Source organism: Bos indicus, chromosome 6 (genome assembly GCF_029378745.1).
Source record: "Bos indicus isolate NIAB-ARS_2022 breed Sahiwal x Tharparkar chromosome 6, NIAB-ARS_B.indTharparkar_mat_pri_1.0, whole genome shotgun sequence".
Classification (NCBI taxonomy): Eukaryota; Metazoa; Chordata; class Mammalia; order Artiodactyla; family Bovidae; genus Bos; species Bos indicus.
Genome location: NC_091765.1, coordinates 4,859,437 through 4,873,167, shown reverse-complemented (window position 1 = coordinate 4,873,167; position 13,731 = coordinate 4,859,437). Strand labels below are relative to the sequence as shown.

Below are 13,731 nucleotides of genomic sequence, written 5' to 3'. Positions count from 1 at the left end.
CACAAGAAAATTATAGAAAAATTATAAAATACAGAAAATCATCAAGAAAATTTAATCTATCATATTTAAAATGCAAAGAAATAACCACAGTTAACAACTTAATATTTAACCTTTAAGACCTTAACATTAATTTTATTAAACCTTAACTCCCGAGTACCATGTTTTAATATTTTTAGCTATGAAGTGGGAAATAACTTCCTTTAATGCATATTATATATGAAAAGTTGTCTCAAGAAAAAGCACTTGTATGATTGATTCATGAGCTGAACTAACAGTTTTTTTCTCATGGAACATCATTTTTACTCGAAACAAAATGATGACAAAATATGGTTATTCAGATTTGGGTATATGGTGAACTTTCTTTTTTTTTTTTTTAATAAAAAGTCTGTCATTTCAAAAGAAAAGAAGAAAGGCAGGCAGGGAGGGAAATATGCCCTACCAAACGTAAGAATTAGAGTAGTCAAAGCAAAATTCAGAATTTTGGAAAATCTGTACATGCTACCATGCTTGAAGGCGTCTGAACACTCAGACTTGTCTAATGAGATCAGTGATGACATTAACACGTGTGCAGGATCTATGTAACTCGGTGAGCCAACACTTTCCACATGATCTGTGCATCATGTTACAGAATCACACGCGGGTAAAAGATCATTCAAAGCACAAGACACACCAATGGATTTTAAAGTAACAAAACAGGAGAAGCCCATTGAGGAGATTTGAATTTCCACAATATAAGCCTTTAAAAAAAAAAAAAAACTACTACTTTTTGAGTTTTACTGTAGTAATAAACAACATGCAGAATTACTTACAAAGGATAGTTAAGAACTCTAACCGTAAATCTGTGTGAGGCCAAATTTTCTTTAAATTCTGCGACCAAAAGAACTTGCTGCAGCAGGATGAACTAAGAAACAGACATAGGAACCTAGCTGTTTCCTCTTGAACCAGATATTAAAGTTTCAGAGATGTACAACAGTGTGTCCCTTCTCACTAAATTATTTCTGACTAGGAAAATGTAGCTACTTTCTGTAAAACTGTGTTGTTTATGTAAATATGTAATGGATGTACTGTTGTTATTTTTAACAAATTAACAAATACTGTTAAATGTTCTCAATTTGGGCTTCCCTGGTGGCTCAGTGGTAAAGAATCCACTTGCTAATGTAGCGGACGTGGGTTTGATCCCTGCATCAGGAAGATCCCCTGGGGAAGGGAATGGCAACCCACTCCAGTATTCTGCCTGGGAAAACCCAAGGAGAGAGAAGCCTGATGGGCTACAGTCCACGGGGTTGCAAAAGGGTTGGACATGACTTAGCAACTAAACAACAACAAACAAATATAACCCATACAAATAGAAGCTTCCCAGGCCCCCAGTGATTTCTAAGATGGTAAGGAGAGTTGAGGCTGAAGTGTGAGCACCAATGATCCAGAGTGCCTTCTTCCTCAGAGCTGCATCAGCTGTCTGTCCTGACTGTCCCACCCATCTTCACTCAGGGTCCTCCTCACCTCACTGCACAGTCCCTAACTGTACATACCTAAATGCTTCCTATAGAATAGGCTGTGACCCCACGCCCCTGTTACACTGTAGCACAAACGTAAATTGCGAAATCTAGTGTGAGAAAGGGCTGAATTAAATCATGTGATTTAGTAAGAAAAAATAATAAAAGGAGAGAAAAAATGAATTTACAGAACTCAAAATAAGGAAAGCTTTATCATCAAAGAAGCAAAATAACTAACTACACAAACTCATTTGGTCACTGAGCTAGCTTCCAAGAAGAGCAAATGGATGCATAAGATTTGGAGAATAGGACAAAGCAAATAAAACAAGCAAAAGCAACATCTGTCCACACAAAAAAACACATCCATGCCAGGACTGTTGTGGAAACCCAGACACCAGCTCTGCAGTCACTGACAAACTGCTTGGCACCAACCATTTCAAATAGAGTCCCGGCCGTGCTGCCAGGCAGCTGTCACCAAAAACACTGGCTTCACATCAGAGTGACTCAAAGCAGCACTGCAAAATGTGAAGATGAGTCCAATTTTAAGCAGAAAAAAAATATCTAGTTATAAGTAAATGTGCGTGCTAAGTCAGTTCGTAAATAACAAGCATAAATAAACACATAACTATTTGTGTGGACATACACAAACACATAAGCCGCCTTTATATTTTCACTTTATTTATTTAAATTTATGTGTGTCTGACTGTGCCTTAGCACTGTTGGCTGAATTCAGGTGGCCTGTTTTCTTGATCAGAAATCAATAGAACAGAATCTGTACAACACTTAAATAGCCAGATCATGTATAAAGTGTTATGATTAAGTATTATTTAGATGACATATAATACAGAACATAATATATGACAACAAAAACCACTACATTTATTTAATATTTTTATTGGACAGAACTCTTAGAGCTCAAAAACTTATTAATACAACTTTTTAATTAAACTTTTAGAAGAAATTACTTGTTTAAGGTTATTCTTCACTGCCCATCATACCTACAAGTAAAATAAAATGCAGGCACTTGGAATTCTCAAGGATGCAATATTTTTGAATAATCTAGTGTTCTATGATTGAATGAATGAATGAAAGTCACTCAGTCACATCCGACTCTTTGCAACCCCATGGACTATACAGTCCATGGAATTCTCCAGGCCAAAAGACTGGAGTGGGTTGCCATGCCCTCCTCCAAGGGATCTTCCCAACTCAGGGATCGAACCCAGATCTCCCGCATTGCAGGCAGATTCTTTACCAGCTGAGCCACTAGAGGAAGAAGAATACTGGAGTGGGTAGCCTATTCCTTCTCCAGCGGATCTTTCCGACCCAGGAATCGATCTGGGGTCTCTTGCATTTCAAGAGGATTCTTTACCAGCTGAGCTATCATTGGATCCATCTTTTCTGTGCTAAAACACACATTTTAATGCATTCTGAACAATTATCGCTGCCTTTTAAAAACATACTTGTGGGCTTCCTTGGTGGCTCAGTGGTAACAAGTCCACCTGCCCATGCAGGAGACATGGGTTCAATCCCTGGTCCAAGGAGATCCCACCTGCCACAGAGCAGCTACGTCTGTGTGCCAGAGCCCGGGCACCGCAGCTCCTGAGACCACGAGCCCCCCAGTCAGAGCAGCCACTGCAGTGAGAAGCTCGGGCACCACAACTAGAGAGTAGCCCTCACTCTCCATCACCAAAGACAAGCCCACATGGCAACACAGACCCACACAGCCAGAAATAACAAAGTCATTCAAACAAACAAAAATGCACTTGGGACTTCCCTGCTGGTCCAGGGGCTAAGACTGCCCTCCCAACGCAGGGGTCCGGGTTCCATCCTGGGTCAGAGAACGAGATCCCACGTGCCATAACTAAAGACTCTGCGTGCCACAACTGGGACCCAGCACAGCCAAGTAAACAAATAAAATATTAGAAAAATAAAAACATACTATACCAACCGGAATTCAATTAGACGGTAATGGCTTAGGGCATTATATACTATGATATGAAGAAATAACACACTTTCCCCATTTCCTACTTGCCCTCCTTCCACACACAAATTATCAATATATACACAAGCACACACGGACAGACATAAAATCTGCCAAGGAAACCGTAAGTTACATTTCCAGGATGGCGGTGCAAAGTCGCAGTTCCAAGCATTACTGATTTGCAACGGAAGGCTGGTCTCGCTCTTGCCCTTCCCTGTCTCTACCACAACCCCACATGGCCTCCAATGCACAGAAGAGAATGGCACCCGGTGGCATCAAAGACCACACTGCCAGGCTACAGAGGCGGGCTCAGTGCTTCGGCGCGCTCTCTGCTCGCTCTCCATCATCCACCTGCTTCTTCTGTACAAAGGACACGGTGCTAACAGTCGCAGGCACTGGTTTAAGTCCACCTGTCCTCAACATGGTTCTCTAATGCCCTTTCCTTTTTGCTTCTCCCTACTCTGCTTTCTGTTATATTCTTCTCCTGAACGCCATCCTGAAAACCTCACTTTCTCTAGGTACTTCTAAGCAAGAAGACCCCTTTTTCTTCTTTAGGCTGCCCATTATTCCACAGTCATCATGTATAATACTTCATCTCTTCTAGGTCACATATTTCATTTAAAGGTATTTAAGAGGCTATTCGAAGATGACAACTACTAAGCTGACCTAGGTCTTTCAGCTTTAGCCAGAAAATTAGAAATTATGCCACAAAATAAGAAATCATGCTTCACGGCTGTCCTTTTTTTTCAATCTATGCATAATAATCACCATATTGATTCTTCGACCTGCCTAAACTAACTTTTTCTCATTCACCACAGAGTTACTGTGCTAAACACTAAGTTAGGTGCTGGGGACACAATGATAAAGTCAAATACTGTGGCCCCTGAATATAAAGCTTCAGCAATGTAATCCGGTTACACAGTTTACCAAACACATTCCAGCTACTGAGGACCCCTGAAGAGTCACATACATCTGTCACATCTAGCTGTCAAATTAAGAGCATTCTTTCAAGTCTTTTCAAGTACTTCTCTACATGACAGACAAAATCCAAACAAAGTTCTTTCAAGAGTATTCAGATGTTCCTTCACCCTTCACTAGGGCACAGCCCTCTTTCAGGAGAGAAATTACATAGGAAGTAGTAAGAAATGAAGAAACCCTTTAGGAAGCAATTCATGGCATAACAGATACTGTGGTCACATCACCCTTGTGTTCAACGAAATCCTACAGCATTCAAACCACATTCCAAGGACGTCTAACATTTTAAAAGGGCATATCTAATGCAAGTTATAGGAAGAGTTTTAAGAGGAGACCCTCAGCCTTCTATGAAACTGCTATTTCCTATTCCATCCATTAGCCTAGTATACAAAGTAAAAAACAGTTATATCATAAACAAACATTAAAAAGTTTCCACTTTAGATATTTAACTTAGTTTGGGAAAGGATACTTATTCAAAATTTTTCTAGAGTAAGAACCAAGATGTTATAAAACTTTGTAAGAGAGAAAACAGTCAAGAATAATTCTTAAACTTGGAGCCATTTTGTAAAATTATAAATTCCTTATCCTGGAGGAATTGATTTCTTTGTGTTGTCTTTATCACCAATTACAACCCACATACCTGTGTGGCTACGGATGTGAACTCTCAGTGTACCACTGCTGGCAAATTTCTGGCCACAATATGGACAGATTTTCTCCTTTTCTCCTGTATGCGTCTAAACAGAAAGAAATAAAAAGGGTTGAGGATAAATGTAAAGAATTAGGTAAAAATGATTAAGTGCCTCTGACAACAGTAAATCCTTTTTTCCCAGGATTACGTTTCTTTAAAATGATTTAATATCACAATGAGATTTTAAACAATTTATCATGGGTATTCCCACTGGTTCAAAAAAACCTCTTAGAATCATGCATTAGTGTAAATTTGAAAATAATTCTGCAGTTTACATTTTAAGGCTTTCGGAGCCCCCATCTAAAAATGATTAAGTTATACAAAACTAGTATATGCTAGCAAAACCACATAATCTAAATGGGGCTACAGCTGCCCTTGACTGTGCCAAGAAACACTTCCTTAGAAGCATTTTTCCACATTCTTCGTGGGCACTTAATGCTTGAAGACAGAATTAATCTCAATAAAGTACTCTGTTACTTGCATCATGTTTGTTCGACTGAATTGATTTTACTACAAAGCAAAGAAAAAGAATAAATCTGATTTCATCTTGAAAATCAGCAAGTGTTAAATGAACAGCCAATCTCAAAGATCACTGTTGCCTTAAACATATCTTTTATCTGAGCATAAAACTACCACACAAGAAAAGGTGAATGAGTATCATCAAAAGCCAGTTTTGATAAAATGTGAGAGTTCAAAGAAAGAAAAAAAAGAGTGACCTTTCCCAAAAGAAGATGCAGATGGAATGTTTAAAACTTGTCTCACGATCTCATCAGGTGACCAGTGTTTCTACCAATATCAAAATAAGTCATTTCAATAAATGAGGGGTCAGAGCTACTCTTCAAGTTTCATTGTTTTTTTCAAACTTAGGAGAAGGGAAAAGAAGGGAGGAGAAGGCAATCACTTCAGATACCTCCTGTACATTCTCTCAAATCATTTTTAGATTTTTTTATTTCAGTGATAACCCAAATGTTAATAAAAGCATATTGTGGATCATCTGGGTTACCACAACAATTACAAAACAGAACTTCCAGGACCTGTGTCTGGAAGCATTTGCTTTTATGCAAATTATTAGAAGTATCATTATTTGAATTGCCATTGAGGTTGCGAAGAGTCAGACGTGACTTAGCAACTAAACAGTAACAACAAGAAAATGTAAAAAGAACAGGAAAAGTTTTTAAAAATGATGTGTTCCCAGAAGGGAAAGACAGGCTGGCTGGAATACAGAAAAGGGGATGGAGCATTTATGTCATAACTTGATAAACCTGAAGAATCACAAACCTAGCCAAACATTCTCATCTTCCATATTAAAATGACTATTGTTGCTATTGTTGAGTTACTAAGTTGTATCCAACTCTTTTGTGAAACCATGGACTGTAGCCTGCCAGACTTCTACTTCCATGGAATTTTCCAGGCAAGAATACTGGAGTGGGGTGCCATTTCCTCCTCCAGGGGATCTTCCAGACCCAGGGATCAAACCTGCATCTCCTGCATTGGCAGGTGGATTCTTTACCACTGAGCCACCAGGGAAGCCCCAAATTGATTGTTAATCTTAATATAATCAGTTTCATAAACTTATTGGTTGATATTTACTTTATAAATTCTCATTTTTGAATTATGATCTATATTTGGATATAATATTTGTAATTTGTAAAAGAGTTATAAATGAAATATCTTCATCAACTTCAGTGTCCTTTAGGTTTTCTCCATTGAAAAAGATTTGTATTATTCGCAAGTTTGAGGAATACAGTCTAATCGACAGCCATAACAGCCAATAATACTGTCTACAACAGAGGGCTCCTTGATTCCGCATTTGGCAGGCACTTAACTTTCCATTTTCCCTACAAGTTCTTGTACAAAACAGGTATACATTCTTTACACCTCAGTGAGAACTGTTACTCCCATGGTCCGCATTATGGTTCAGTTTAAAGAAATGGTATAACATTTTAACATATAACAGACCTGTGTTCTTCTTAGTCCCTGACAGAAGGGGCAAAATATGGCCATTCTTTCTGATTAATGTAACACTGTTTAGAAATTTTATACAGCTATAAAATGTAGTTATTTCAACACTGGATTATTCCAAACAGGCAACTACCAAGTAATTTGTAATATCTTTATAAAATCCACAGGATCTCTCTTGCTGTTACATAAGTATTTCATTGTTCCCTTACTTATAACTCAGTTACGTGTACTTCACTGGTATAAGTTTCAAATTAAAGGCCATTAAGGCAATAGTAATGAAAAGAATTAAAATGTTCCTTTCAGCTTAATTCAAAAATATGTATTATTAGGTGCAGAATTTGATTGGATGGTATTAAAAGATACTGAAAGTATAACACTAAAAATCTTAAATATGGATAAGAAAGCATGGAAACAAATCTATATGAGAACAATATTTGGGTAAATACAGGAGTCGAAAATGAACAATGCACTAGTAAATACATTCTATGACAATCTGTTATTGCAGACAAACAAACTATATCTTTCTTGAAAACTCACTACATTTTCTCATTGATTAAAACACAACAAAAGGTTAATAAATTTATGAAAAAGTAATCCAATCAATGGAAGTTAAAACATTATTCTTTTCAGAGTTTTGAAAAGAGAAGACTATCATTATTACTGAGCATTGAAGATGCAATAAAAGAAAATTACTCAGTTCAGTCCTTTTGAAACAGCTGTATTAAGGATAGGTACCAAAATAAGCATTATAATGACAGAAGTCACTTCAAAACTTCATTCAGCAGGGCACACTGAGCAACAGAAAGCCAGCACACGTCACAGTCATTTCTAAAGTCAACACTAAGACCTTCAGCTTCATTAACCATAGTATGAATTTTGCTATTTTAAAAATACACTTAAAATGCATTTAATCAACAAGTAGAGTTGATCTGCTGGAGGTAATTAGGATAACACAACTATAAAAATCTCCAAATCACCATCAGTATGAACATCATTTTATTAGCATTGAACAAATACTTATCACGTCCCTGTTCTGTACCAGGAACTTCCCTAGGTCCTAGAGATGCAAGATGTAGAAGGACCACTCCAATCCCAGAAGAGCTCAGTCTAATAATCTGTCAGTAAGTATCTGAGCTAGTTTTCAAAACTAAAGCTATTAAAAGTCCTACTCAATAGCTTTAAAAAAGAAACCTACATTAATCAAAAAATGTATAGAAGTGAATACTCTCCCATTCACTGAGCAGTCTGTGTAACTGTCAGCATAGCTGACATAGCTTGGGACTGCACAGCACCATACCTAAATCTAGGTTTGCTTTCAAACATATTCTCTTCTGATGAAATGAAGAAAACAGACACACGCTCAAGAGTTAGTATCAATCATGGGTTCCTTATTTGTCGTTCTGAGTAAATGTGTTGATAGATTAAAATTGATTATCATATAATTAACACATACACCTGTACAGTTAAAATACATAATCCTTTCAAAGCCACAGAAGGTTTCTACTTACTTTCTTATGACTTCTAAGCACTGAAGGTGTAACAAATGCCTTATTACACAGCTCACATCTGTACTTCTTGTGTCTTTCGTGGACCACCTGGACATGAACATTCAAGGTGTCCTTTCTTTTAAAGGTAGCATCACAGTGATGACACTTGAATGTCCTCTCACCTTAGAAATGAAAAATCAAATTACAGAACCAGATGCAACAACAGGGTGCTGTTAACACCCCTTCACGTCTACCGGATTTAGTGTTGTTTTCTCCAAAACCGGAGCTTTACAGCTCTAACAATTCATCGTAATCATAAAAGGTCATTCCTCCAACAACTTTTTCAGTTCCAATATTTGCTATCCCCTGTGTCAATTAGGTGGGGGGCAGGGGGGAATCCTTTAACCTTTAACTGGATTCTCGGTGCCTTTAACTGGAAGATGTAGGGACTAAATCCGCTAATTTTCTAAAGATTGTAAGAACTTCAACGGCAGTATTTCTAGGGAAGGGGCTTGAGTGTGAGGGGCACAGACACTTATGTTCAGCAGTGAGCTGCCTTGCGGGCCCTCCTGAGGTTCCCTCCCATCACCACTCTCCCTCTGGGCGTCAGAGGCAGGGAAGAGCTGGCTCTCGGACAGGAAGCTGGTGTGAAGTCCCCGAAGGAGGAGGTCAGAGTGGGTCCTACACCTCGGGACAGGAGCGGGCTGCATCTCCCCTTTCTCCTTCAGCCCACTAACACTGTCCTTGGTTCACTGCGATAAGGCTGGGGAAGGGCTTCCATGTCCAGGTGCTCATCTGGGGGCTACATCTCAGAGAGGCACCTGCATGGAGGCAGGGATACCAGAGAGGCAACCACCCTTTCCTAACCGGAACCCTGGGTGCCTGGGAGGGTTCTCACCTTCGCATTAAACAGCCTCCCCTTGCAGGCAAGTACTCCCAAAGCTATGTTTAGGGAGATGGCAGGACTTAAACTTTCATATCAAGCTATGTCTAAAGTCCATTTTAAATACATTTTAATTGATCCATGTGCCCAATTAGAAGATAATGATCTCTCCCAAAAAGTCAGAAAACATATGTAACCTGTATAAAGACAGATTAGTGTTTGCATATATTCTCCCTTTTTAGAGACCTATTATAATAGCCCAAATTCACAAATTATATCCATTATAAGACAAAATATGCTGGTAAATTTCTTTACCTAAATATACTGCTGCTGCTGCTGCTAAGTCGCTTCAGTCGTGTCTGACTCTGTGTGACCCCATAGACAGCAGCCCACCAGGCTCCCCCGTCCCTGGGATTCTCCAGGCAAGAACACTCGAGTGGGTTGCCATTTCCTTCTCCAATGCATGAAGATGAAAAGTGAAAGTGAAGTCGCTCAGTCCTGTCCTACTCTGAGCGACCCCATGGACTGCAGCCTACAGGGCTCCTCCATCCATGGGATTTTCCAGGCAAGAGTACTAGAGTGGGGTGCCATCGCCTTCTCCGACCTAAATATGAGATTACCTCAATTTCAACCAAGATCCTTTACCTTCCACTCCATTTTAACTAGCATATATTTAGAAATTTGAAGACTCCATCATCTCTTCACATCAATTTAAGGGAGGACAAAAAGAAAGAAAATAAAAAGGAAAAAGCAAATAAAAAGGAAAAAGCAAATAACTTTCCCTTCATCTTTTCAAACAGAAGTTTGGCTCTTGAAAGTCTCAAAGCCTTTAAGGAAGCTGTTGAGTTGTTGAATTTGATACCTGAAATAGTCACACCAAACTGTACATGAGCTGTGCAGACTTCGAGAGGTGTGTTTGTATCTTGCCTTTCTGCATTTTTGTTGCAGGGTGTTACTACTGTCATCTCGTTTCTCTTCATTTATCTTTCATCATTTAAAATTTTATTTGTATAAAATGTATAACCAGTGAGAGTGAAAGGACAACTGACATAAGACTCTAAAAGTTAACAATACCAAATCTATTCAGGCACTGGATAAAAATACTCCAAGATTGCTCTTATGAAAGTATTTCCCTTAAAGCATTAAGTGAATCAAAATATTGGTTCCTGTACAAAAATCTCATCAAGCTATACCAAGGTAGTGCATACCTTTTTGTTTTCATATTTTAATTCCTGATTTTTAAAAGTTTATCAGAACTTTGAAATCCTCATGTGAGATTTTTTCTGATTTTTTTATTTTATCAGATTTCTTTACCTAAAATTTATCAGGAATTTTCCCTATCTTAAAACCAAGAAGCAAGCTAGCAACCTGCCTTTTGGTCTTCAGTGTATTAGGAAATAACAATAATGTCCAAAATAATTATGACAATTTATTCTTCATATTTGGAGCCACAATGCAGATGTAAGTTTCTAAAACAAATCTCATATTTTGAAGTTAAATGGGCTGTACCTTTTATATTGGATAAGACAAGATCTAGTCTTTTGTCCTCTCTATTTTAGCCATTTTTGGTTTTCCCTCTCTTTCAGCTCACTAGCCTTAAAGTGATGTTTACCTTAAAAGACACCTTTGCTCACCCATTACCCAAGGTGACCTTCCTGGCTAAATGTCTTGATGTGGCTTCATAAAGCCTCTGATTGATGCGTTGACCAGAAGATCAGCATCATGTGAAATACAGAATGCACAAGCACTGTCTACACTCAGTCATTTCATCTCAGTCTCAAGAGGGTGAGAACCAAAAAGCTGACATCAAAAATATCTGCTTCAAGTAAAGGCTTCTTGCTGCTACAAGAAATTTCATCCATCAAAAAAAATTTCCTGAGCATCAGACCAAGATCAGCCATGGAAGTCTTAACAATATAAATGAGATTCCCTTGTCTGAATCCCTATTCTAAAATCCCTTCAGCTCATAACAGGTTTTCTCTTAATCAAATGACAGTGAAATGAGATGGAAATTTCTGGGGTTAATGACAAAATTTATTTCTTAAATGAATAGCTGTTCCTTATAAGGAAAATGGAAAGTGGTGCTGACAACTTCTCCAGAGCTGTAAGGTGACTACAGAATGACATGAAATCACAGCACTGTCTTTTCCACAGGAAAAGATGCAGTCCATCACAACTGTTACCGCTCCATAAATATAGAAACTTCAGGATCTTCTTATTTTACATTTTAGATACTTTGACTTGACCAGAGAAAATTTCTTCCAAGATAATATCTTATCTGTACAATAATATGTCAACATTGATTGTTTTGCTTTCCTCAGAAATATTAAAAATTTAATCAGCATTAGAAATTACATGTTAGGGGATGTTCTACTGATTAAACAACTCAAATTAAAAGCAAGACATGTAAGTATTAGTTATGTTATACCATTTTTATTTAACTTTATATATAGCAAAGGAGATACACATCTCTGGTTACTTTAACATCTGAACACAACTCACTATAAAAGTTCATTTTGCAATTACATTTTCTTTAAAGTGTGGTATTCTAAAATCAGCTCTCAGTATAACTGCTAGACACACTTTCACGGTATATATGTAAATAACGTAATTCTCACTTCCTCTCAAAAAAATGCCCTTGCCAAAAGAAATAAGAAATCAGAGCAGACTAAATGACGCTTGAATGCTACACCTGCTCCCCCAACATGCTGCGCAACCCTGAGTGTATCACTGTGCTTCTCTGAGCCTCAATTTTCTCAACTCCCCTCAAATTAAGAGCTTAAACTAGACATTTACTCTGATTCTTTCCCACTGTAAAAGCCTGTGAACTAATAAAATCATGCCAGGTATCTGCATGTTTTAAAGAGTCCCTTAAGAATTACATTTAAAAGGGAACATAAATTTCTGTTTCAGAGCAAATTTCAAAGATATTTTATTGACCATGACATGTTTTTATACACAAGCTTTAAAGAGTGGGAAAAATGATATAAAATTATATGCCTCATAAAATGATTAATCTCAGCTTGCAAAAATAAAGCAAGAATAGAGGAAGAAAAGGTGAAAGGCAGTAATCCATTTATTTTTTAAGTTCAAAAGCAGATTACATAACTACTTTATAGTTCTGCTTCTGTGATGTCTACATTTTAATAGGTTACAATTCCTTTGGTCTTCATCTGCCAGGATTGTGACTTACTGTTATGTATAAGCAGGTGTCTCTGCAAAGAAAACGGAGTCCGGAAGAGAGCTTTACACTCCTCGCACTGGAATGGCCTCTCCTCCGAGTGGGTCTGCAGAAGGAAGACATCCTGAGTCAGCAGGCTCTAGAATGACCAGTCATTACAGTAACCAGAGTCTGGATTCACGATGGGAACCAGGAGAGAGAGGAAGGCAGACAACATCCTGTTTCTTCTCGGAACATTCTTCCATAAAATCAGAAACTCAAATACGCTGTGTTCACGGGAGAAAAACAACTGTGTTTTTAACTTCTCATATTAATTAGACACTTGATAACAGTAAAAGAAATTGTTCCTATAATCTCAAAGGCTAATCTAAATACACAATGAGCTTTCTCAAGATCTGCTTTGCAGAGTGAAATGACATGTGATTTCTCTAAAGCCTAAACCTCCTTTACCACTGGACAGACTTTATGCTGGTCCAATATTTTCAACAGAAAGGAAACTGGTGTGAGGGAGGCTGTTTCCATCCTTTCCCTCAACTTCGCTAACTTCAAATAATTTTCAGTCCTAAGAGCTGCTTTTCCCCTGAATTAAATTAGAGCATTTACTCATGTTATAATTAACAGCAGGTAAAATACATTATTTTTATTGAGTCAAATGTTATGCTAAACACTTTACATGAATTTATTTCACTTAAATCTAACAGCAATTTAATAAATAAAATGCTATTATAGATGAGAAAACTAAGGTTCAGAAAGTTTCAGTAATGTGCCAAATGTCAAGCAGCATACATGTGGTAAGCACCATTAATTACATGACAGACAAAAATATGTGTGTAAACAACAAACAACAGAAAACTACCTGCTAGGTAAAAAATAAAACAACGGTAAAAACAGCTTATCACCTCCCCTGTTTTCCATTACACATCAGTATTCACCCATTTGTTACAAATTCATGAAGAAAAATACATTCTACCATGGATGATGGCAAGATAACAATGCTCATAAATGCTAATATATATAAAACTGAACTATGTTCTCTTGTTAAAGTAAAGCATACAACTGATGGGCTGTGTCATGATACTTG

At 37.7% G+C, this 13,731-nt stretch overlaps 1 protein-coding gene across 9 annotated transcripts in view; it reads right to left on the bottom strand.

Moving 5' to 3' along the window:
- PRDM5 (PR/SET domain 5) overlaps nt 1-13,731 on the bottom strand; it is a 255,853-nt gene that overhangs the window by 94,169 nt on the left and 147,953 nt on the right. For all 9 annotated transcript variants that reach the window (XR_011567054.1, XR_011567055.1, XM_070791013.1 and 6 more), the window contains 3 exons: nt 12,663-12,756; nt 8,608-8,768; nt 5,090-5,183 (listed from right to left, as the gene is read on the bottom strand). Coding sequence is in view for 7 of the 9 variants with exons in the window: in XM_070791013.1 (XP_070647114.1) it covers nt 5,090-5,183; nt 8,608-8,768; nt 12,663-12,756 (349 nt within the window). In the remaining 2 variants the exon portion in view is untranslated. The remainder of the gene's footprint in view (nt 1-5,089; nt 5,184-8,607; nt 8,769-12,662; nt 12,757-13,731) is intronic.